The 26014-nt window shown below is 37.1% G+C and overlaps 2 protein-coding genes and 1 long non-coding RNA gene across 7 annotated transcripts; all 3 read right to left on the bottom strand.

The window, feature by feature from the left end:
• Nucleotides 1-1852: 1852 nt before the first annotated feature.
• LOC149713425 (uncharacterized) lies at nucleotides 1853-4228 on the bottom strand. The gene is made up of 2 exons (XM_089847850.1): nucleotides 3714-4228; nucleotides 1853-3241 (listed from the first exon to the last, which is right to left on the bottom strand). The coding sequence occupies exons 1-2, from the start codon at nucleotides 4226-4228 to the stop codon at nucleotides 3070-3072; spliced, it is 687 nt and encodes a 228-aa protein (XP_089703976.1). The 3' UTR covers nucleotides 1853-3069.
• Nucleotides 4229-11388: 7160 nt separating this feature from the next.
• On the bottom strand, nucleotides 11389-12588 carry LOC149713424 (uncharacterized). Of its 3 annotated transcripts, XM_089847875.1 has the most exons (6): nucleotides 12376-12588; nucleotides 12125-12236; nucleotides 11921-12059; nucleotides 11827-11853; nucleotides 11606-11749; nucleotides 11389-11512 (listed from the first exon to the last, which is right to left on the bottom strand). In XM_089847875.1, exons 3-6 carry the CDS (start codon nucleotides 11966-11968, stop codon nucleotides 11420-11422), a joined length of 312 nt encoding a protein of 103 aa, XP_089704001.1. In that variant the 5' UTR covers nucleotides 11969-12059; nucleotides 12125-12236; nucleotides 12376-12588; the 3' UTR covers nucleotides 11389-11419. The 3 variants fall into 3 exon arrangements, 2 of the variants coding, with proteins under 2 accessions (XP_089704001.1, XP_089703993.1); XM_089847867.1 differs by having other exon boundaries at nucleotides 11921-12588; XR_016371049.1 differs by lacking the exon at nucleotides 11389-11512 and having other exon boundaries at nucleotides 11630-11749; nucleotides 11827-12059; nucleotides 12125-12588.
• An 8482-nt stretch (nucleotides 12589-21070) lies between these two features.
• On the bottom strand, nucleotides 21071-22839 carry LOC149713423 (uncharacterized). Of its 3 annotated transcripts, none has more exons than XR_016371048.1 (7): nucleotides 22760-22839; nucleotides 22565-22664; nucleotides 22397-22491; nucleotides 22030-22325; nucleotides 21495-21949; nucleotides 21198-21378; nucleotides 21071-21113 (listed from the first exon to the last, which is right to left on the bottom strand). It is a non-coding gene; the product is annotated as an uncharacterized LOC149713423 (long non-coding RNA). The 3 variants fall into 3 exon arrangements; XR_016371047.1 differs by having other exon boundaries at nucleotides 21198-21696; nucleotides 21750-21949; XR_016371046.1 differs by having other exon boundaries at nucleotides 21198-21949.
• Nucleotides 22840-26014: the final 3175 nt, after the last annotated feature.

Raw genomic sequence — 26014 nt, 5'->3', positions numbered from 1 at the left:
TGGAATTGATCTTAGGTGATAGTTTCAAAATTAACAAGTGTTAATCGATATTTTGAAATGGGTTGACGCATATTGCGGTTTTGTAAAAGAAGTTTGAAAAAAATATGGTTTGGTTTAGTTTAGTTTTATGCTTATAGTTTACAATGGTGTTGAAATTTGGAATATAAGTATTTTGGAAGTTATACCAAATTTAATTTCTAGAAGTTTGGTAGCTTAAAAATCAGATTCAACTTTTTTCAAAAGTCTATGTATTATTATAGCGTTTAAAGGTGCAAATATGAATATCGTTGCGATGCATGCGCCTGCGTTTAAATCATTTGTCAGTCACTAGCCATACGGCATTTTTTCAGTACAAGAGAACATATCTTCATTTGCACTTGCAACCTCTGAAATATAAATTTCTGTCATAAACCATCCAGCCACTAACCCAGTGTGAACCCCACTGTCAACTTGTACAAATTGAGATTGCATCAATTTCATTTTCAGCTTTTGGTTTCTTATTGTCTGTATCGGCAATGATGTCCAGCATTCCGACTACCGGGTTTTTAAAAATATCTCACCATGTCGAAAATGTTTGGAATTTTCATTTTAGGAAAATGCATTGACTAATCCCGCATTTGCGGAAGTAACAAAGCGAGCTGAAGCGAATTCAAATACTTGTTACCAGAAAAAAAGCAGCTTATTAGAAAACGCCAACATTCATTCGGCAATTGAAAATCGAGAAAAATTCATCATCATGGCTGACGCCTTCCAGTGGAATGTAATGAAAGCCCGATACGCCAAGACAGGAATTTGCAAAATGAAACTAAGTCAACCTTTAATGTTAACCTACAAGGCTATGTTCTTTAAGAAAAACATTTCCCAAACCTTGATCAAAATCGTCAACCGAAGGTTAGTTTCTCCATGGACGAACCAATACTATAGTGGTTCGTCTTCTTTGAAGAGCTGAGATTATTGTAGAATTAACGTTGTCATTTCTTAGGTTGCGTCAACTGACTGAGGGCGATTGCTTCGAGGACTTGAACCCATCTCTGAAAGTGGAATCACATCCTTGTCAGAGAACCGAAACACCGGATGATTTTGTCGTAATCAACGTGCACGCTTTTATGGCCATTTTCTGCGTTTGTCTCTTGGGCTTCTCCGCCTCCTTAATCACTCTAATTCTTGAAATATACGTGAAAATGTTGAAAGTTAACATATTTACAGCTAAGGCAACCTAAAAAAACCCCAGAACCATTTTTCTGTTATAATTAATACAAATTCCCGTGGGGAGTCTGGGCAAAGCTATGAATAAGCCAGGCTCATATTTTTATGTAAAGCACAAGGAAATCTAGTTCTCTATAAAAATTATTATTGTTATCGCAATTAAAACCCACTTTTCTCTCATATAGAAAATAGGTTTGGTTCTCACACATAATGTCGTAAACTTGAGACGATGGAGCAAAGCTGATAGACTCATGCCTCAAAGGCATATTAATATTTTTAATCTAATCCAAGGCATATTAATATTTTTAATCTAATCCAAGGCATATTAATATTTCTAATCTAATCCAAGGCATATTAATATTTTTAATCTAATCCAAGACATATTAATATTTTTAATCTAATCCAAGACATATTATAATTATTCATCTAATCCAAGGCATATTAATATTTTAATCTAATCCAAGACATATTAATATTTTTAATCTAATCCAAGGAATATTGATTGTAAAATTAACTGCCCCACCCAACAGATATTAATACGAACCCTGAACGAATGTATGACATAGGACACTACGTTACATTGAAAGATAATGGGTAAATCCAATAAACCATTAAAATACATTTTCACTGATTGTCTGGTAATTAAATGACAATGTTAATTAACTTTATATCCATAATGCGTAATAATATTATACAATGTAAATTTCAGGTTTGTTTTAAAATAAAAAATCTACATTACTCCTGGCTGAGAATATGAATTTAATCACGTTTTTGCTGTGCGGGTTTTTTCGGCCAAATGGGATGGGTTGGGTCGATTGGGAATTCGGTCTTATGGAAGACAAGCGTTTTAACAATTTCCAGACGACACAGGGAAAGCCAATAAGATCATTTAAAATTTTCGTTACGTATTGGAGGGAGGGGCGGACCGAAGTAAATACTAGTTCTAAAATTAAATCTATCCCTGTGAAGTTTGTAACTTCTTCAAGATTTCTTTGAAAAATATTTATTTTTATTTTTGGGCTACAGCCTAAGGAAACTAAAATACACAATGTCTGCTCAAGCACGAATACAAGCACCAACACAAGTACCAGTACATGCACCAGTACAAGCACCAATACAAGCACCGGTACAAGCGCAAAAACAAGCACCAATGCAAGCGCAAATACAAGCACCGGTACAAGCGCAAATACAAGCACCCGTACAAGCACCAGTGCAAGTACAAATACAAGCACCGGTACAAGCACCAGTGCAAGTACAAATACAAGCACCGGTACAAGCACCAGTGCAAGTACAAATACAAGTACCAGTACACGTACAAATACAAGCACCAATAGAAGTACAAATACAAGCACCAATAGAAGTACAAATACAAGCACCAATAGAAGTACAAATACAAGCACCAATAGAAGTACAAATACAAGCACCAGTACACGTACAAATATAACTACCAGTGTAGAATACCCCTGAAAACTAGAAACTGGTCTACAAAGCCGCTTCAAGTTGGTTCGCGAAGCAACTTCAAGAAACCGCTTTTGTAATTAGCTACTCAAATATCAGTTTTGCTCACACTTAACTTTTCAAGCGTTTTGAATTGCTTCGAACCTGTTTCTCTATGGCTTAAGTAAATCATGCAAACTGTTAAAGTTTACCACGTTTTTAAGATCACCTAGAAACGCTTTATTTTTGGCCTGTCAGTTTTGGTGAAACTAAAGCCTAAAGAAACTAAAATTCGCAATGTCTGCTCTAGTAGATGTTCCTTTTTAACAAGTCACCTTATTTTTATGACGCTTTTCAAAAGAGCTGACGTGTTATTTGACATTATAACAATGTCAAAAAGGGGTAAGAAAGGATCCTCCCCGTAATTTAATGGATTTTGCGCTCTGTAAAAATAGCGACCAAAATATTCCAAATGATTGACGCTTCCAAAGTACACTGCGTTCCCTTTGTTGCAAATGGCATCCGCGTCATATTGATCACTGATCCGGAATTTCTTCTATCTTCTTTCGTATTCTTTGAAGATATCCTAATGAGCGGCCTGTTGAAGAAGACGATTATTTAATTTTATGACAGAAATTAAGTAGTTTTTTGAAAAGCTAATTACAGTATAAAACAATAATTGAATTTTAGAATCCAAATTCCAAAACATGTATTTGCATAAACACACTTTTATGCGTAGGAAACACATGGGCGATTAATATTTTTCTTGGTGTAAATTTCCAACAAATTTCGACCCACGGGTCTCTATAAAACTAAGGTATACAGAAGTAATTTCATACTTTATATAGTTACATAAAATGTCTCCAACTAGTTTTTTTCTATCAAATTCACCCCATAATTTCGCGGTGTCCTTTGCCTCATCTAAATTTAATTCTCCCAAATCGTTAATGTAAACTCCTTCAATAAGTTTCTTTTAAATAAATCAGATTCTCAGTATAAAATTTGTGGTTCCTTGAAGCCAAAAGTGGAAACAAAGCTAAATAAGGGGGAGGGGATGAAATTTAAACTACCTATGAATGTCATTCTCATATAAAATTTGCATAATCCTCGTTCCCGTCATTATCACTTGAGGGCGCCACGATTTGATGGCTAACATGGCTTCGTACAGAAATTGTAGATCATAACCCTTGGTGTTATGGGCTATGACCGTTACTTTGGGAGAATTGTGGAATTCTTGAAAATCCAGAACTGGATCATTCCTGAGAAACACCTGTTCTCGAGGGCTGCAGGTGGCGCAATTAAATTTATCGAATTTCTCGAGAATACATTGACCACAGACTTTTTGAAAAATACATAAGAAGGGAGTGTGTAGGAAAGCATTAGGGTTTGGAGGGTCCGCAGTATTTTGTACGCATTCGAAATCATAAAAGCTAGTAACAGCAGGGTGGGTCTTCGCATTTTTAGACGCAGGGTGGGGTTTAGAGTCGGTAACCTGCATGAAACAATAGTGGGGGTGTGGGTTGAATTTACTGCAAACGACACAGTAAACTTCCCCGCAAGTGTGGGGTGACTTGCGTTTTCCCATATCTATCGTTTTCGCTCAATGGGGGCATTAACTACTCTTTGGCAGACGGATAGGGTTTTGCTTCCGCTAGCGGCAGCCTTATGTGTGTCAAAGCATTCTTGCCCCTAAAATCGCGATGGCAGGTCCCGCATCTAATTTGTCCCCCTTCGCATTCCTAGGCTCTTTGACAGGAGTAACAATACTTGTTGCAAGCGTGGTTAAAGTTTAAGTTCTTATATCCCACAAGGCACCTCTTGCAGAAACAATTAAATTCAAATTAGTTATGACATCAAAATGGTTCTGATAGTTAAAAAGGTATAGCCGCGGCTTTGGATTACCATCGGCACCGGGAATGAAATTTGCTTCACCGAAAATACGGTAGGGGACGTTTGCTCTAACTGTAAAAACTAATTTTTTGTAATCAACCAAGTATGACTGAAATCTAGATAGAGCACCACCCTCGTGCATCCGTCCAATGATATTTCCGCCGCCAGGGCTAATTCCCCCGCCTTCTTCCTAAGCCTCTCCCCTGCCTTTTTCCTAATATTGGGACGATATAGGGTTTTGAAATCTGCCTCGAGGCTTTTGTGAAGGGGAAGCATCGTATCCTCCCTGTGTACTCTAGCAAAAACTAGAGCATGTGGGAGACGTAGCCTATCGTTGTTTTTAATCTGGATAAAACATTTCTTCTCCCTGGCAAAAGTCTCGAAGCTACAGATACCAATGGCCTTGCAACGTTTGCCGCCTTGGGGAACCTCACGCACTGTATGCTTATTCCTATCGGGCCGAGAAAAAACTTGGACCTCCTTCAGATTTATAGGCTTTATCAGCCACTACTTCAGTTATGTATCCAATATCTATTTGGTCCCTTCTTCTAAAACTAAAGTGTGCGGTTTGAATGCCTGGATTACTAATGCTTGTCATCGAAATTGCAATCATATCATCGGGTAAACAGTCTTCGAAAACGTATTCTAGGAAATCGCTTACAGAAGGGACGATGTTATTGTCAAACTGTACTTACAATTCCCATCCATCAAGATTAAAATTGGGGAAGGACACTACGCCGCTAGAAATTACGTTCGCACCTGGTGGTGGAACTAGCAGAGATGGAGGAGTAGAGGATAGAGCCCCACCCCTACCTGACCTTCCCCAATATCCATAGACTCATTCTGAGATGGAGCTAAAGGGGATTCTGGAAATTCCCCTAAAAAGCTATTATCCTCATTGAGGAATTCAATTTCTACACTCGAGTTGGCCATTGTAATAGTTTGCGAGAAAAACTACAATATTACACAAAAGACGAAATACTAAAACACTAAATTACTATAACACTTATAAAAGCTAAGTTAAAATGAAAATACTATAACACAATAATGCTAAAAACAATAAAATACTAAAAAATATTCAATCACTAAAACAGTCAAATACTAAAACACAAAAACAGTACTAAATAATAATAAAATAGTAAAACACCAAAATACTAAAACTTAAAATTACTAGTAAAATAAGTAGAAAACACTAATAAAAACTAAGTTAAAAATGAAAAATAAAATCACTAAGATAAAAAATACTAAATGAAAACACGAAGTTAAAAATATGGGCACGGAATAAAACTCACAAGTTGTTTGGCGACTGAATATTTCTTGGCTTGCATCAACAGAGGTCAGAAGGGAATGAATTCTTTTGTTAGGGACACAAGTTCAGCCACGACTACTAAAGCCATAAATCACCATATTTGTAAAAGACGAAAGTTTGATTATTTTGATAAATTTAGTTAAAATTTATCTCAACGCTTTAAACATTTGAAATGTTATTCAAATGACCCGTATCGTCTCAGTAAAATGTAATGTAAATGACTGATTTCCTGTCGGTGGTTTATTCATTTCACCATGTTTTTCTATGGGATTTTAGGAATTTTAAATGATCGATTTCTCGTCGATGAAATGTAATGTAAATGATCAATAACGTTTTGATTGATTTTTACTTTTAACTGGAAATGTGTTGAGAAAAGGTAAATATCACCCTACAATATCTCCACTGAAAAGGTTTTGTCAAGACTGTAGTAGGTATAATTGAATTACAAAGAAAAAAATTAAGACAAAAGTTACATTTCGAGTTTTTTGAGCAATATTTGCTCTTAAACTTTGGCAGTTTTTATAATTCGGTGTTTAAAACGTAAAACATTGATTTGATTGAAATTTATTCGGTTTTCGTAAGGTATGAAATACATTACAACTATAGGATCGAATCTAACTTTCATGTTGCAAAAGTTCTTGAATAAACATTTCAATTGTAGCTTTCTACAGATTCACGCGAATAATTCTTAACACAATATCGTCATTCGGAGTTAAGTGTTATTAATTAAACCCAGCCAAGATTAAAAGAACTGAAGGGTTGCATATCGTAGCGAAACTCGCCCTGAATAGTCTTTTGGGTAAATTCGGGGAAAGAATAAAGTCAACCAAGACGGAAATTATCAAAGAACCTCGTAGATTTTACGAAGTCTTAAATAACCTCGACGTTGAGGTATAAAGCGTTTTGACCATTAACCAAGAAACGCTTCTAGTCAAATGGGTGCCTAAGGCCGAGGGCGACGCCGTTTTGAAACATACCTTGTGAGTATCCATTTTTCATGCGGAAGCATGTAACTCAGGAATATTTTTCAAACAGGTATATGATAAATTTTCATACATTAAATCGCGGTGTTTTCCATCCATGAAACCAGACAGCTACAGAGTAATTGTAGTTTTAGACTCTGAATAGAACAATTGTGGTGGTGCCAGCGAATGTACAGTTGGGTAAAATGTTGCACAATAATTTTAATTTCATCTTGACGGGTAAAATTTTGTTCATTTAACTAATAGTATTAATTGTTTATGCATTCAAATCTTTCAGGAGCATGCAGTCATGTTGGCGCTACGCGCACATTTTCTCCACATTTTATAGTGAAAGAGTATTGGCGGGGTTGTTAGAAGTCAAGGTTCTTAAAATCGCATCCGCTAGGGGAGGATTAGATGATCATCCAACTCCACTCAATTCTTTGTTTCGGATATTAGGGAAAACCCTGGGATTGTTCAAACCCACGCAAACACTGTTTCAAAAACTACAGATCAGTATTTTATTAGGGATGTTCTGTTTCTGTCAGAGATCACAGTGGATGATATTGAAATTACTAATTACATAGATGATATATTCAGTGTAGATACAAAAACTAATAGCCCTAATGAAAATGTTGAGTCTAGAATACCAAACCAGTCCCCTTTAGAAAAAAAACCCCCAAAATTCTAACACAAACATTTGGAAGAGAGATTTCTAATTTGAACTAAAGCGTTCATTGTTCTCGTTCATCACAAAAACAACTGGCATTTGTTGAGAAAATGAAATAATTTTAAACGACTACGAAAAGGTCGTGGCTGGGTGGCAAATAAATACTTCAAAAAATACCCGGATATCAATCTAAGTCAAATCATTTGATTGATCATATGTATAGTAAGCCATCACGGGTATCGAGCCTAAGTTATGGTGGTATACTTGTACCAGCACAAACGTTTTTAAAAAAGGAAAAAGAGAATCTCCTGTTCGGGCGGTGAGTTTGAACGTTAATTAAAACAAGGGTACCAGCAACCCAATTCTTAATTAACTTTATTAAACTTTATTATAATTATTAAACCGCACCATGCGTTACGCGTGTAAATATTCAAGTTGATGATAAATATTCAAGTTGTTTTTACTAACCTTACGTTAAGTAATTAAATAAATTCTAAACAGCTCTACACATTTCGATTTCATTAACTTACACTCAATGAGAACGATTCTCCCTCTGCTATCCTAATTATTTCCCCCTCGACTTCTGACTTTAATGGACCACTGCCCCACGGTAGTTTTACTAATAAGTTTCATAAGACAGAGAGGAAAAAAAGTTTCAAATGTTAAAGTCATGCTCATTAAATGTCTAAAAACAAAATTTGATTCTTAAACAACTAGTTCTTTTCAGGATTTACCATAGAATAAGCCTACAATAGCATAAGCGTATATTTTTCTGATCACTTGACAACAACGAATACTGGCGTTTCTGGTTATTGAAACTGGAGAAAGTGGTGTTTACACATTTAGGTCACCTTTCCCCTACAACGAGCTAAGCGTGAAAAAACAAGGCTTTAAATTCCTGCATCTCCAGACATATTTTCGGAATGCTATGGGGACGGGGTGAATACTAATTGACTGGAATTGTCAGAAACATATCGATGAAAGCCCCAATCTCTAATCTAAGGAGCTACAAAAAGAAGTATATCTGATGGAACTTTTTAGAAAAAAATAAATAAAAATAAACGTCGAAAACGTCAGGTGTCCCAAATGAACAGACTTGTCTAATCTCTGTTCACTGAATGCATGTAAATGTCACTCGGATAATAAAAATTGCGCACAAATTGAAATAGTGCAATATGTAATATTTATCTTACTATATTAAGTAAATTGGTTTAAAACAAATATACTTTTTCTTATATATCACAACATTGATATCCTAAATAGGAATTAATTGTCTACCATGCCAATTCTAGATAAAGATTATACTGTTACCCTACTGAAGTAAACAGCAGCCTGGGGAGCAATACCTGGATGCCCAGATCTGCCTGCACTCTCATTACGAACCTTCGAGGTTATATTTCGGAGCATCATAACGGTTTTTTGGGTTAACATTGAATCTCTTACCGAATCATGCATCATTAAAGTATCACTTTGTTACCACTCAAACATTGGAAAGTTAAGGCATTCATTGGGTGGCTTAACCCAAGTTTTTTATATATGATTTTAAAGAAAGAAGACCATCTAGCTTCCATATTTCTAACCGCTTTGAGTCCAACTTCGCAACCCTCAATACCTACCACCGTTTCTAATTTGGCTCCCCTGTCATCATCAACGACGGAATGAACATCCTCGGCAGCTTTTTGTTATAATGAAATTTTTAGATGATTGGATTGTCCTCACAAAACAGAGCAAACACGAGTTGTTTCAAAAACGAAAACCAAGATATTGTCGATGGACTTATGAGCCCATGAGTAGTGAGAATAGGGGGGTCCTAAATCCAGAACCACCATGTTAAACCTATGGAGTTTTCCACGGCACCTCCATGTTATTTCGCATAGGAAACCTCCATGTTATTTCCAATAGGGAACCATGTATTTTCTATGGTTATGAGAATCTAATGTATACGGTACCCGCGTTTGCGTAAACTTTAAGGGTGGTGTTAGTGGTAAAAAAAAAATAGCCGGATATGTCATGTCTGGACACGTTCGATTCCCCGATTTATAAAAACAAAAATGTTGATTACTTTTTAAAGTATTAGAGGAGGAGTAGACATAATTTGTTTTATAGGAGTAAATATAACTTCAAATCGTAAAACATCTTTATATTAATATTAATTATCCGCAAAACTTGTATGAGTTAAATAATCAAATCTGTTTATTTTGGAATATGAATTACAAATTTTTTTTTACTTTAAAAAGCTAAAGATAAATGTTCGTGGTAAAAGCTGTCCGGGGTTTTAATATCATTCATTTGCCGCATCACCGAAAGTAAGAAATTATCCGCGTGCAATTTCGCCTTTTCCTCCAATAGTTGTTGCGGGCTGCGTATTTTGTGGGTTTCAGCTACGGTTGCATTAAGTCCATGACCCAAACGACTGAAAATTTCTCCATCTCCGATATTTTCGAGAATGATGGTACTTGCGGGGTAAATAATTTTTCCAATTATTTCTTCCTGGTGGTCGTACTCAAAATCCCTCGTCCGAATCATCTTCTCATCAAATGGAGGTCTTTGTTTCGTTATTCGAGCAATTTTTCCTTTCTCACTCGTTTTATGTTCAAAGTATATGGTAAACATACATGGCATTTGAAGACAATAGATTACTCATGATTACATGCATGCTTAATCATAAAACTGTCCGTAATAATAAAAAGTATTTATGTGCACTATCTAAATGTTTATTATTTTCCGAGTGGATTTATAACCACAAAGAAATTGTAAATAAAAATTTAGGAGACGAATAAAAATGAAATTCAAATTGTAACTTTTAATTAATTTACTTATATTTATTAAATTTTTTTTTCAAATTTGGTATGACACCACGTAATTAGCAAATACACTATGATTTACTACAATGCCAACATGTTCAATTACCGCCCTGTAGAGCTGGGTGGCGAGCTCATGTTCCTCCCCACCATTTAAGTTATTGCGGGCATCCCGCCTCCTCATCATTAGCGTGAATATGGCGTTTTGAACGCTGATAATAGTACATAAGAGGAAAAATTGTTTTAGCGAATATATGTATATTGTAATTAATGTAAATAGAATTAAATATTTGATAATGTGTCATACCCATATCCATCGCAGTTCGGGGATGGGTGTTCACCATCCGGGGCGGGGTAAGCTTCATTGATATCCCTCGCCGGGCTAAAGGGGGGAATCCCAAAATATATTAATAAATAATCTAAAACCTAGCTATTAGGTCCTCTAGGGTGACCAAAGGGTCCGGATAGAGGGGGTGGCCATACTCGGGAGTAACAATACCCGTATGGTATCCATGATGCTAAACGAAATTAATTAGCACTTCTCATGGTGGGGTGTATAAATATGGATGTATTTACGGGAATCCATCACAGTTTATATTTAATACTACTTCCTCATTAAACTCATCGAAATCACCCAGGTCGGCGCTAAACAAACTTAATTATTGATACTAAACAACAATAATAGAAAAAATCCACTTACATATCCCCGGGATGGATAATTGGGAATGTGTCCACAGAATCAGAATCACCCCCATCGTCATCATCACCATCGTTTTCGACGATGAAGTTTAATACTTCATCGGCTCCCTCATCTAACAAGAAATCATCCTCCATTTCTTCAATTATTAGTGGAGGAGCTTCCGGGACTATTACCCATCTTATATCGTCCGTAGGAACGCGACCCGCAACCAAGTCTCATAGGTAAAACGCCCTCGAATTAAAACCGGAAAAAAAGTTGTAATATCTGCACCTCCAACTTTAATTGATTGGGACGATGAAGATTTTTAACAATAAAATGTTGTAAAAAAAATAGAGATTTTTTATTGCTTGTTTAATAAACAAATTTTAATTTATTTTGAAACTTCAGGTTCTCACTTTTTTTTACGATTACAATTTTTTTTTAATTTTAATTTTAATTCTACGATTACATTTCGCTGTCCTGACTCTCAAAAAAGTCTTTAAAAATTAGAGACCTGGACCGTTCATGCTCTAGTATGAAGGTTTCCAACTTCCTCACCTAGTGAAGAAATAAAGGAAACATGGAACAATGATGTAATTAAGCGAGAGAGAGAGAGAGAGAGATTGAGAGAGAGATTGAGAGAAAACATACCTGTACGATGCTTTTTTCCCCTCCTATTTTTCGCACGAGCCGGTCCATATTGGGGTGATACGACACGGAGACATCGATGGAAGATATCTCCGGTCTGAGGTCGAACCGGATGACGAAGCCAATATGTATGGAACGCACCAATACCTTAAACAAATGAATAAAAACGATGTCATGATATTTAATTTTTAATATAAAAATGAATCAATTTGTTAAATTCTTACCTTAATGAAGGTTTCCAACTTCTTCACCTAGTGAAGAAATAAAGGAAACATGGAACAATGATGTAATTAAGCGAGAGAGAGAGAGAAAACATACCTGTACGATGCTTTTTTCCCCTCCTATTTTTCTAAGGAGCCGGTCCATATATAAATATGGATGTATTTACCCGTATCCGTCACAGTTTATGTTTAATAATACTTCCTCATTAAACCCATCGAAATCACCCAGGTCGGCGCTAATTACATTAAAACAAACTTAATTATTGATACTAAACAACAATAATAGAAAAAATCCACTTACATATCCCCGGGATGGATAATTGGGAATGTGTCCACAGAATCAGAATCACCCCCATCATCATCATCACCATCGTTTTCGACGATGAAGTTTAATACTTCATCGGCTCCCTCATCTAACAAGAAATCATCCTCCATTTCTTCAATTATTAGCTTAGGAGCTTCCGGGGCTATTACCCATCTTATATCATCCGTAGGAATTCGACCCGCAACCATTTTAAAGTTTAATTTCAAAGTTTTAAAATAAAATCTCACTCGACTTGCGTCTTGGACGGAAAAAATCGTTGTGAGTAGAATATTGAAAATGGCCCATGTCCCTGGGTCCAACATGTAGTATGAAAACCTCTAACCCTTCCACGAGTTTTCACCAAATCACAATAGAACTTCAAACAGTTAGTATGAATTGTAGGATTAAAAACCATACATCTATGAATCACTGGTTTCATTCGGGATTCCCCAAAAAGCACGAAGAAATCGAGTCCGATTACTGGGTGGTCATCCACTTGTTCGAATTACACTGATAACTCAAAAGATATAGTGTATAAAATAACATATATCCGACCCCTCGTTTCGAACCATCTAGATGGCGAAAACACGTGCGTCCTCACCTAAGTCAATTTGACGTTCATCCAGTCTCTATTCTGGGTGGTCAAACTCTATATCATAAATATACATTCGGAACTCGGGTGACAACCCCCTCGATGAACATTGTGTACCTGCTAGTACAGTTCAAGACAGAGTTTGGGTTTTTATCAGATGTGTGTATTTCTTAGACTGAGGGAGTCTACACATCAAAGCGTCATGTTGAATCTACAATATCTACAATATACGCCGAATTCGGATGTCCAATACGATAATATGAAGTGTCGATCTTCTCGAGTCATCTAGAATATTCTTTTTGTTTCTAGAAAGTTCTTTTTGGGTCTTCCATATTACACCATATTAAAACCAGGTGCAATTGGATTTCTGTACGTTGATGGGGAAAATCTGAAACCCCGGAAAATCCACGTAAGAAGACACTGTTTAAGGCTGACAATATTTTTATCCAATGGGAATCACGGGAAAGGGTGAAACAATATATACGTGAACCTAAAAATTGTAAAAAAGGGAAAGGAAATGGGTGCTATGGTCACATTCGATTTCAAGATGTACTCCTGCTCTACTTGTGCCGATATCTTCACCAACCAGCCGAACCTTAGTCGTCATATGCGGACCAAACACGGTAATATTTCTTTTGCGTGTCCAGTTTGCGATAAATCATTTTCGCGGAGAGATAATTTAAACCGCCATCAACATCACGGTCACCCCGCGAAAAATAATGTTGTGGAAAACCACGTCGCGGAAAATAATACGCGTCCAGCGTCTCCACAACCCGGGCCATCACACCGCGTCACCCCTCCTAATACTCCCGTTAAGAGAAAAGCGGCACCGATTCCGACAAACAGAGGAAAGAAAAGTTCGAAATGGTAAATATTTAGGAGCTATGCTTCATTCAGCTCTCGATATCGAAGTCGTATTCGATATCGATCGGCGCCTCTTCGATCGAGAACTAGTTTCTCGATAAACGCTATTCTCTATTAAACCGAGATCGACATTGATGTGAGACGACTCGCCTCTCGACAAGAGAGTAGGTCACGTGGCTATGACGTACATCCGTGTGTAGTCGCGCATATGGTATGTTTTTTCAGACCAATAAGATTTCATTATCACACTAGCAGACTGAAAAACAAAGTCACGCGGCGTTATTTTAGGCAATCCTTTTTTCACGTGTTCATTGACTTGATGGGATTAAAGTGTTTAATTGTAGGATTGGTTTTGTAAATAATCAAAACAATATTTGTAATGTCTGAGAGACAAAGTCGCGTCTCAGTTTCACAACAAGAGACTATAGTAGAATTTTTGTCTCGTTATGAGCATTTTAAAACCAAAACATTTACAGCTTTATTCACATCCACAAGCTATGAAAGACTTTGGAGAGAATTAGCTGAAACTTTAAACAGTGATGGCACAGGACCCACTAAAAGTGTGGATAAATGGAAAAAAGTAAGTAATGTCTCACGTTTATTATCATAAGTAATAAAACATGAAGGATATCCCCACTATATACAGACAATAAACAACCGTCCACCCCTGCCCTAGTAGAAAAATTTAATAGAAACCAATTGGGAAAACGCAGTTTAGAAATCAATTAGAAACCAATAGTGTTTTCGCACATTTTCTTTGTAATGCGGTTTTCGCCGACCCCTTAGGTGCTTGCAGACTGGAAATCCAACACTAAAAATAAAGCAGCCAGAGTTAAGAAACGAATACGTGGCACTGGCGGTGGCGAAAAATCTTCAGAATTTCTTACAGCCTTAGAAGAAAGGCTCTTAGCCGTATATGGTGAAGAATTTCAACATGGGCTTCCCAACACATTCGAATTTGGACTTGTACGTACATTTTAATCTACTATGATAAAAGTTATTTTGTTTTTCAATGCTATTGTGGAAATTACAATGTAGCAAACAATAAATGGAATGATAAATGAAACTGTTGCTAGAACAAAAGCATGTGACTTGGGAAGCACAAACTCAAGTGCGTCGAACACAAACTCAAGTGCGTCGAACACAAACGCAAGTGCGTCAAACACAAACGCAAGTGCGTCAGTTAATTTTTCCGCTAAAGTATTCTCAGAATAGCGTTTTTCGAGAAGTCGCGAGATCGATTCGAGATCGAGAGACTTCTCGATCGAGGTCTGTATCAAGAATAGCCTGCTCTACTTGTGCCGATGTCTTCACCAACCAGCCAAACCTTAGTCGTCATATGCGGACCAAACACGGTAATATTTCTTTTGCTTGTCCAGTTTGCGATAAATCATTTTCGCGGAGAGATAATTTAAACCGCCATCAACGGCAAATACTTCGCGGTCACCCCGCGGAAAATAATGTTGTGGAAAACCACGTCGCGGAAAATAATACGCGTCCAGCGTCTCCACAACCCGTACCATCACACCGCGTCACCCCTCCTAATACTCCCGTTAAGAGAAAAGTGGCACCGATTCCGACAAACAGAGGAAAGAAAAGAAAAGTCGGAAATGGTAAATATTTAGTTTATTGATTTCCGTTGTAAAGTGTCTTACCCGCCGCACATTAATGCATAGGATGTAGCTAACAACCAGGGTTTAAGACACAATCTCTCTTTTCTAAATTGGTATAAGAATTAAAATCTAAGGTATTTATGAAGGTGATGTGAACGATGACGTTTTACTATCCCAAGAAAACGATGGTCTTGGGGAGTTTATGGACGGGTTGGAAGGTGGAAAAAATGAGGATGATGCTTTGCTCTCCCAAGATAACGATGGTCTTTAGGAGTTTATGGACAATTTTAAAGTTCAACAAAATGATGATGATGTCTTGCTCTCCCAAGATGATCTCGGTTTGAGTGAGTTTATGGAGAATTAGGAGGCCGAACGAAACCAGGTCAATCCACCCGAGAATCCTCCACCGGACATTGAGGAAGTGAACGAGCTCGATAACGCGATTTTCTCGGCCAGAATTACCGCCCCAGAAGGTGTGACGGACCCAGTTTTGTTCATAAACAAACACCGGGAAAAACTAGAAACTTACCTCAGAAACAAACTAAGCGTGAAAAAAGCAATTAAATGGTACTTGGTGGCACAAGCGCGGTGCACTCGGGAGTTGGCTAAAGCCCCGTTCACAAAGGCGCTTATAGCAGAAGCTGATTGCTGAAACCGAGAGCTTATTTCGTTCTCCGCTTGCGCGTGAGGGTTCACAAAGCGGCTTATGTCGACTGGAAGGTAGAATATGCCGAAAGCTGAAGCTGATTGACGTTGTCAGCTTCTATCTATCTCCCCTAGATATTTGAGCAAGCTGAAACGGTATTTTAAAAGTCCAAGCAGACGATCCTTTCGCGACGGCATCAAATATTCAAATTATTGGCGGAGTTAACTGCCAATTTTTTATGTAATGAGATGAGTTCTTTAAAAGAACGCAAACAAAATGAAAAGGCTTTAAAGGCAGATAAACGTCTGAAAGAAATTGAAAAGAAGGAAAATCTGATAGAGGTAATTAGGAGAAAAGAAGTTATATGGAACAAATTTGATAAAAAACACAGAGACCGAGATGAATTAGAAAATGCATGGGATGAAGTAGAAATTGAAACCAAAATGATAAGTAAGTAGATTATTATGATAAATAAAACTCTTAAACGACTTTCATTTTACATTTTTTCCACAGAAAAAGATGCCAAAGCTACCTGGAAATATTTAAAAGACCAGTTTCGGGAACATTTTCATTTAATTTCAAAAACAAAATCAGGGCAGGAGTATATAGAAGAAGAAGATGTATCGATGATAACATGGCCATTTTTTAAAAGTTTATTGTTTTTAAAAGACGTGGTCACGAGGAGACAGTATGCTTATTGTTTAACCTTCAAAGATTTGTTCTATTAAACATTTATATCATACAATTTCAGTACAACATCAAACATGTGCGGAAAATTCAATGGAAATGAGGAAATAATTTCACGAGATGTGAGTCAAGTATCGAGGGGCAAATCACTCAAAACTCAGTCTCTTCACCGATTAATTGTACACGTAATGTTTTTAGCACAGGCAAGGGTAGGGCTTTTTAAGATTTCGTATAATCCCTTTTGTTCAGTTAAAACCAGAGTTTACACTAATTACGCTGAGTGATTTGCTACTTGTCAAGACTTACAATAGCACATATACTTTTTTATTTAATGCATTAATGGAATCGCACTGTTACTTAGGATGAATCGTCGGAAATAGAAGAAAGGCTGCCAGTAACAAGACCAGATATTGTGAGTGAAGACTGTTGCGAGACGAGATCATCAACATCATCATCGAAATTGCCATCCTCATCCTTCACAGAGGCTCCTGATATTGCAAATGAAGGCTGTGGTGAGACAAGATCATCATCATCGTCATCGAAGTTGCCATCCTCATCGCTCACAGAGCCATCAAAAGTTGGGAAGCGACAACGGACCATAGAGGATGTGGAAATTAATAAAATTGATGGGTATGAAAGTTCTCTAGCTGGATCAATATGATTTTGTAATTTATCCATTACATAGTTATGATTGTATTTTTAAACTATTCAAATATATGTTAGAATTTTAGCCAAAGTCGCTGCTCCAAAATCAAAAGACGAAGCCCAGTTGTTTGCCGATTTCATTGCTAGTCAGCTGAGAAAAGTTGATAAAAAATACCTAAGACAGTGTCAAAATCAAATTTACAATTGCATTAATGAATTTATTGACTTGTCAGAACAAATTGAAGATATTAATGTTTAATAAACTATTTTAACGTTTACAATTGTTTATTTATTTTTTAACGCCTGGCAAATCCCATTGCCAAGGAACAGCTCCTTCATTCCAGAAATACTCTGCGTAACTATCACGACATTGCCTTGCATTTAATGAAAAGTTTCGCGCTTGTGAACCTCTTAAGTTGCGTAAACCAGTTTGAGGCTCATCTTGCCAGGTTCCAGCATGCAATACTCCTAGGCTATCTGTAAAATCAGCATAGCCTGGTGGGCAATAAACTCTTTTTGACGGTTGCTTGTTTTTTTCTGATGACATTAAGTAATTATGCAAGACAACAGTTGCCTTAACAACCCGATCAACATTCTGTGGCATAAGATTTATCGTTCGATGGAATACTCGCCACCTTGCTCCTAGAATCCCAAAGGCATTCTCGCTGCAACGTCTTCATGAATTGTTAATTCGCATTATTGTGGGTTTTGCATACACGCAATTTAATTCAACTTAATTTCTATACCTTGCCCTACTGAGACGGTAATTAAAAACCCTCATTTTTGATGTTAACCCCTTCCCAGGAAATGGTCTTAGAAAATTAGTTGTCAGAGCAAATGCTTCATCTCCAAGAAGCACGTGGGGTGCAATAACATCACTTCTCGGTAGCTTGGTTGGCTCAGGAAATCCTATTTGTCCACTGTTTAATGCTTTGCCAATGTCCGATGAGCCAAAAATACCACCATCCGAGTTAGAACCATACCCTCCGATATCCACGGCCAAGAATCTGTATTCAGCATCAACCACTGCCATCAATACAATTGAGTTTGTACCCTTTAGTGAAAGTAAAATTTTTGAATTGAGGATCTTGCAGTTCACATAAACATTTTTAAAGGAATCCACAAGTCGCTTGTCTGGGGTAAAATTTTGATACCGCTCGCCATGCTGGGGGATTTTCCAGACGTTAACGGAAATTCAGATTGGCAAGCGCAAAGGGTTTGAGAAGCGACTTGTGGAACCCATTAACGTCTACTTTATAATTGAAGAACATGGATCCGCTATTTGGTGGCTGTTGTATTGTAATGTGTTTACCGTCAACCGCCCCACAACAGTTAGGATATTGCCATTGACGGCTGAACTCGAACGCAGCTTCCGTCCACATTTTTTTATCTGGGGTCTTACATAATACGTTTAAAATTACTTGTAGAAATGGTTTTTTAAAGATAAGAGGCCATACTTTCAAAACTAAAGGTTGTAAAACCTCCCAAAGAGCATCACATGTTTCAGTAATAACTGCATGTGCAGTGCTTTTCCCTATACGAAAGCCATAAGAAATGCTAGCAAGACTTTCCCCTGTTGCTAAATACCTAAATCAGTAAAACCACTTTTAGTAATGGAAAAGTAACACAATTTAGAAATAGCACAAAAAATATATTTATTTTCAATGGAGAAACAATGCGTACATACCTTAAAGTTATAGCGAGGCGATGTTTAGGGGACAATGGCTCTCTAGATGAGGGGTTTTTTTTTAATGAGCCATGCAAAAGCTTGGCCAGTTCATCAAATATCTCGGGTGACATTCGTGTAAAGTTCCGAAAGTATTCATGATCATATTTTCTCATTGCCTTTAACTATCAAAATAAATTATGTGAGATTCAACAATTCAAATTCACAAATTACTTAATATCATAATAAGATTGCTGGTAACCACACAGACCAGGTACAAATGTCGCAACTATTGACAATTTTATATAAAAAGTTGTTTTTCTTAATCACCAAACACGAGCACGTCACAGAAAGTAAAGTAAACTGCCGAACTAACTAGAAGAATAAGCGTTTGCGTTACCGTAACACTCACATTCGTGAAAGAAAGACATGGAGTGCTAACTGAAAGCCCTATATACTATTTATGAAAGAAAAAAAGCACTATATACAAGTTACAAAGTTAGTTAAATTAACGTTTGGCTAGGCTTCAACAATTTTAGCTTTTAACTGGGTCTGTCACTAGTCACAACAGAATGTCAGTCTCTCTCAGATATAACTAGGCCTTTGCTAATTTTACGAAAGTTTTACCAAAGTATGGAAATAGCCTTGTTGTTTTCTTTTTACCCAAATCGGGTGAACCCACCAGCGACGTTTCAAACGTTTCAACTTTTTTTTTTCAATAGTAACAGTTTTTTCTTTAATAACAATAACGTAACTACTACGCTAGTCATTTCTTCTTCTTCGGAATCCATCTTGTTTTGAATGACTCAGTAAGCGCCAAGCGGAAGAAATCGGCTTTTTTTGTGAACAGATTTTTGGGAGCTGAGGCGGACGGCCGTGCGAGGACGCTTAAAGCGTAATCTCGTTGTGAGGAAATCGGTCTCTACTTTCAGGAATCAGCTTCAGCTATAAGCGCCTTTGTGAACGGGGCTTAATACTGCCACTGAGGCAGAAACTCTACCATTCTTCCGAGGATTTATGCATATAACGATGACACCGAAAGTTATTCCGGGGCAAATTAACTCGAGTCGAGATAAGATCGCCGAAAGTATGAGCACTTTCGAAGCTATGGGGAGCGGCTGGGTGTTGGATCGAATTATATATTTACAAATTAATATCGTCCAATATTTACCCCTCGTTGGAGATACATACTTCGAATTGCCACGTGTGATTGCGAATAAACGGGCTACAGTGAACGTTAACCCAGAATACCCCCGGGATAATAAGTGCTTCCTGTGGTCTGTTTTAGCGAAACTACACCCGGATTTAATCAACGCAAACCGCACATCACATTATAGACCATACGAGAATGAACTCGATTAATGTGGCATTAAATTCCCCTTCGAACTAGATGCATTTAAATTGAAACGATTCGAGGAGAAAAACAATTTATCAATTAATATCTTCGCATATGAAAAAGGATATTTTCCGCGTTATGTAAGCGAAAATTAAGTGCAACAGTCTAGGGAGGTTGACTTGCTATTGGTGTCCAATGGACAGTCAAAACATTTTGTATTAATTCGTCACCTAAGTTGACTGTTTAGTGGTTTCACCAATCACGGTCATGAATCGTATTACTGTCGGTAATGTTTAAAAAGAAGCTCATCCGAAGCGGTATATATTGACCATATTCGCGAGTGTAACGTGCACGACCCGCAGCGAGTTATAATGCCACACGATGAGCCTCTTCTGAAATTCAAAAATTACGGGTGTAATCAAATGGTAATTTATTAACAAAATCATAGTTTGACAAAACTCTATAACAGTTTCTCTTATAGGTGCCATACACCATTGTTGCAGATTTCGAATCGTTGTTGACAAAGGTGGCTACGTGTCTTCCCGAAACCTCGCTATCATCAACCACAACTTTGGCGCTGCATGTAGCTTGTGGGCATAGACGTATTAAAAGGATAGACTCACTGTGTAGGCATCGAAAATCTCGTTTTTCTCCCCGCTTCCGCTCTCGCTCGAAAACCATGTCTCATAGGGTCAAACCCCAGCGCCATCTATCGTCCCTAACGGAAACTTAAAAAATATTTTATTTGGCGCGGGAAAATTGGCGGGAAATACAAATTCAAAACTTTCAAGTATGAAATAGGCTTAACATTGTAATGTGTTTCATCAAAAGCATACGATTTCCTTCGAAAACATTTCTGCTTGCCTCATCCAAACACACTTCGAGAATATGGGAGTAAAATTGGCGGTAATCCGGGCTTCACCGCAGAAAGTTTCACCTACATTAAACAAGAGGTTGAGAAATCAGCATATCCGGTGTTAATTGCCTTGTCTTTAGACGAAATGTCAATAATGAAACATACAGAATGGACTGGCAAGGAATTCTCCGGTTATGTCAACCTTGGATTAGACAATAATGTTGACGATAACGATACTGTTGCATCGTCAGCACTCGTTTTCATGGCAACAGCTGTCAATGGGCATTGGAAAGTTCCACTCGGATACTTCTTTGTACATGGAACACCTGGCTGGCTTCTCAAAAATCTTGTAGACGAGTGTTTGTTAAAAATAAAAAACACTGGGGCCAAGTGCATCGCTTTGATTTGTGATGGGCTCCGAAGCAACATTACAATGGCAAAGGCACTTGGAGTGGTTATTACCGAGGATTTCATCCGTTGCGATTTCCCTCATCCAGGTTAATTTTTAAAATATTTCAGAAGTTATAAATATACACGTCATTGATCAACGAAACACTTTCAGCTGATGATGAAGAACAGGTTAATTTTATTCTCGATGCGTGCCACATGTTGAAGCTCTTGAGAAATTTATGGGAACACTATGGAATTCTGCTAGACAGGCGAACTGGCGAAGTATAGTCATATAGTAGAGTTTTAAGTAAATGTATTTACTAATACCGGCAATTATTAGGCTTTTAACTGGGCATATGTTTCCACTCTTCACGAGTATCAGCAACATGAAGGTTTGACGCTAGCCAACAAGCTGACAAAATTTCACATACAATTCAAAACCCAAAAGATGAAAGTGAAATTGGCTGCTCAAGTTCTGAGTAATTCGGTTGCCAAAAGCATGAAATTCCTGAAGGATGCTGGTGATCCTGTATTTCAAGGATGTGGGCCAACGATACAATTTGTAGAGAGGACTAACCGGTACACATTTTTTGAATGCTATATATACCTTTCGAGGTTTGCAACTTCACTTCTGTTACTTGCTTGTAGTCTTTTTGACGTTCTGAACTCAAGAAACCCCTTCGCCAAAGGCTTCAAAGCTCCAATTAGGATGTACAACCTTGAAATAACAAGGCAAGATCTGATGAAGACGAAGAGTCTTTTATTTAATTTAACAGACGTTGAAGGAAATTTAATTCTCAATGGACCAAGAAAGACTGCCATATTAGGTTTTGGTGTTGACATCCATAGCATTTTAAATATTGCTGATGCCTACGTCGTCCCACCTGATGCACCACTAAAGTACTTGAAATACAAAAAATTTTCAACGTTTCACTTCTAACTGCACCATCATTTTTAGGTACTTTTTAACTTACAAACTGTCGCAGGACCATTTAGAGCTCTTTTTCAACACAATTCGTCAGAAAGGTGGTTGTAACAATAACCCAAACTGTCGTCAATTCACGGCATCCTACAAAAAGGCATTGGTCACAAAGATTGAAGCATCAAAGAGTGCGAATGTTATAGCCCTGGACAGTACTAACGTCCCAAATCTTTGTGATGTGGTGGCTGTGACCCACGAAGATTCTGCCCCTTCACAAATTGTTTCAGAGGAAGAAGTTGAAGATTGTGTTCTTCTGCTTTCTGACGAAAATTCAAACATATTTAGAGAAAATATTATCCATTATATGGCTGGATTTGTAGTAAAAAAAACTACGCAAAGAACTGAAATGTCAAACCTGTTTAGCAGCATTGGACGACAGGTGCCATCCACTAGGAAATCATAACTATGCAAGGGATGACACCATAATGCTCCTTCTTATAAAGGATAACGGGGGACTTTTCCATCCTTCCCCCAGTGTCGTCAATCTTTGCAGTTTGACAGAAAAAGTGATTCGCAATTTCGGAGAAATTAAAAGCTCGGCTAAAAACATCAACCTTAAAATTGAGTGCTTAGTTTTAAGGCAGTTACTTAACATAGATATTTTCCCAACACTTACTACTCACATGTATGATGATGAACTCGGTTGCCAACACCATGTCAACATTTTGACCAAAAAATCATCAAAATATATACAAACATTCGCATGAATAAAATAAGCAAAGAAATTAACATCGAAATGAAAAAGGCGGCAATTCGAAACAAACTTACGAAACCAATCCTTTTCCAAGGGCAATAGAGTAATAACAGAGTAAACAAACTTCTTGAGCATAGCCCTAAGCGATTGAGCCATTGTCATAAGACTTGGACAGCACAACAAATATTTAAAATAAAAATAAAGTATAATAATACAAGTTTAAATATGTTTACTTACTTCTTAACTCGACAACGGTTCATGCTTAAAGTTCAACCATTTTTTAATTAACCCATCCTAGGCAAATAACAACAGCTGTTCGAATTTTCGCATTATATTATGCCCCTATATTTTTCATACCTTTTTAGTTCTCCATTCAGCTCATAGATGGCGCTGATGTTTGACCCTATGAGACATGGTTTTCGAGGGAGAAAGGAAGCAGGGTGAAGGTCGGCAATTCAACCGTGGTTCTAAGACTCATATATTGTTCTATTTCTATGCTTGTGGGTTCTCCTACACCATTATTGGTCCAACTGGTAATTTCAAATCATTGAAACAATACGATTGTCATCTAACTAAATACTCTATTCAGGAAAACTAGTTAAACATGAAACGTATAGAGGGCATGACGGTGGGATGAAGTTTTTGAAAATGCTCATGGACGAGTCAAAAACAATAGCCGAAAATTTTAAAGAAAATATCCCAATGGAGCTAACGGTGGAAAAGGAGGCCTCGTTCCAATCCGCGAGTCGCTGTTACGTGTGTGAAGAGGTATTCCTGGAAACATAAATCAAAACACGCGACCATGATCATTACACCGGAGCGTATAGGGGAAGCGCGTGTCAGAGCTGTAATCTGAAATTAAAAGCGCCGAAATTCATCCCAGTCGTGATGCACAATTTAAGCAGGTAATATACAGTATATTATTATTATATATCATATATTTTTTTACTATTATTATTTTACCCAACCATTTGTTTTCTAATCCACAGATATGATGTTCATCTCATTATGCAACATATATCGACAATAATAAATACAAGAATTGATTGTATTGCATCAAATAGCGAGACGTATATTTCTTTCTCGCTGGGAAATCTACGCTTCATAGATAGCATCCGTTTTCTTCCGGCGTCACTTGAAACATTGGTTTCAAACTTAGCTAAAGGGGGGACCCCGAAAATTCCCACTATTGAGTTCAGTTTTTGAACCCGAAGAAGTAAAATTACTTCTACGAAAGGGTGTATACCCCTAAGTAGTATGTTACCCCACTTTTGACTATGCAAATGAGGTAAAAATTATCAATATTTGCATAATTCAGAAATCCCACTTTTAACTATGCAAATTTGCCAAAAATGATCAAAATTTCCATAATTCAGAAATCCATACCTTAAACCATGCAAATGAACCGTATCACACCTATCACACCTATCAATCAAAATAGTTAATAAAAGCAATTAGTACATTGATGAATAAGTCATTAGCAATAAATAACTCGACAAGTAAACATGGCAATGTTAGCACCCGCTTACGATTCCTTTTACATTACTTTACCTAGTAATGCCTCGATGCAATTATATCCTGAAAATACTAAAACAAGTTATAGGACGGAACTACCTACAACGTATAACTTATCAGAGGGAAATTGGGAGGTTGGATTGTCGGAAATAAATATGCCTTCAAAGTGGGATAACATAACTGATTGTTTTGATGAATTTGTCGTAAGATCGGTGGATCTTGATTATGAGTACGAAATTGGGGAAGGGGGTTGTGGTAAATTGGGAAATATAGTGAGGGGACCGAACGACGAACCTACAAGTATTTACCAAAAATTATTCGAAACGTTTAAACAGTCAATAACAACAAAAGCTAGGGATGATATAAATTTTGAACTAATGATGAAAGAGGGAATGACATTTATGCAAATTAAAATTAACGGAGACAAACAAACGGCTATTAAGTTTCCTAAAGAATATGGAAAAGTACTTGGAATAGCGGAATTAGATTGGGATCGATGGATTGTTCGGGAAACATATATAGCTAGTAATCATTTAGACACTGCACGAGATCAATTAGATACCAGAAATTTGGGTAAATTCCAAGTCAAACAATTTGTTCCAACGGACCGAAATAGACCCGTTGACGTAAATAAAGATGTTAATAAAGCATCAATCGAAACGAAAGCTTATACGATACCTCACGGTACGTATGAAAGTATAGATACCGTACTCGAAGCAATGAAAATGGTTTTACCCGAATCGAAACGAAAATATTTCGATTTTGTGTATAATAAAACAGGAACAGTAACAATCAAATGCGGGGTTGGAATTGTTAAAGAGAATACCCCATGGCATAAAATTACCGTAAATGAGGCAAAATATATGGATTATTTTTCAATTACATTTCCAAAAGATAATCCCGGATTAGGTTACATGTTGGGATTTGATAAGAGTCAAGTAGACACTCCGTTGAGGAACAATACGGAAAGTAAACATCTCGGAGATATAGAGGTGTACAAACTTTATTCATTTATACGAGTCTCATATACCCCCAGGTAATAGGTGACTCTTGGGGTAGGCTTTTACGTACAATTCCAAGACCTGAAAACAGTCGAGATAATAAACCTCACGTGTTAACATTCAATCCAATTAATTATTATCCAGTACGTACACCCAATTTTAATTTAGTTGAGATAGATATAACGACAGATTCGGGAACGAAAATTCCATTTAAACTCGGAAAAACCGTTACGACTTTACATTTTAGAAGGATCCGTAATCACTAATAATGTCTGTACGGAATAGATATTATAATTATTATTTACAACAATCGGGCGAGGCGTTTGTTGGGCCAGTATTTCAAAGAGGAAACGGTTTGGGATCTATATTTAAGAGTTTAGTTCGCTTCATAACCCCCATA

The sequence above is a fragment of the Phalangium opilio genome, unplaced genomic scaffold, assembly GCF_054372755.1.
Source record: "Phalangium opilio isolate 3A_F unplaced genomic scaffold, DU_Popi_V2 ptg000009l_1, whole genome shotgun sequence".
Classification (NCBI taxonomy): Eukaryota; Metazoa; Arthropoda; class Arachnida; order Opiliones; family Phalangiidae; genus Phalangium; species Phalangium opilio.
This window is presented reverse-complemented; position numbering and strand designations above follow the sequence as displayed.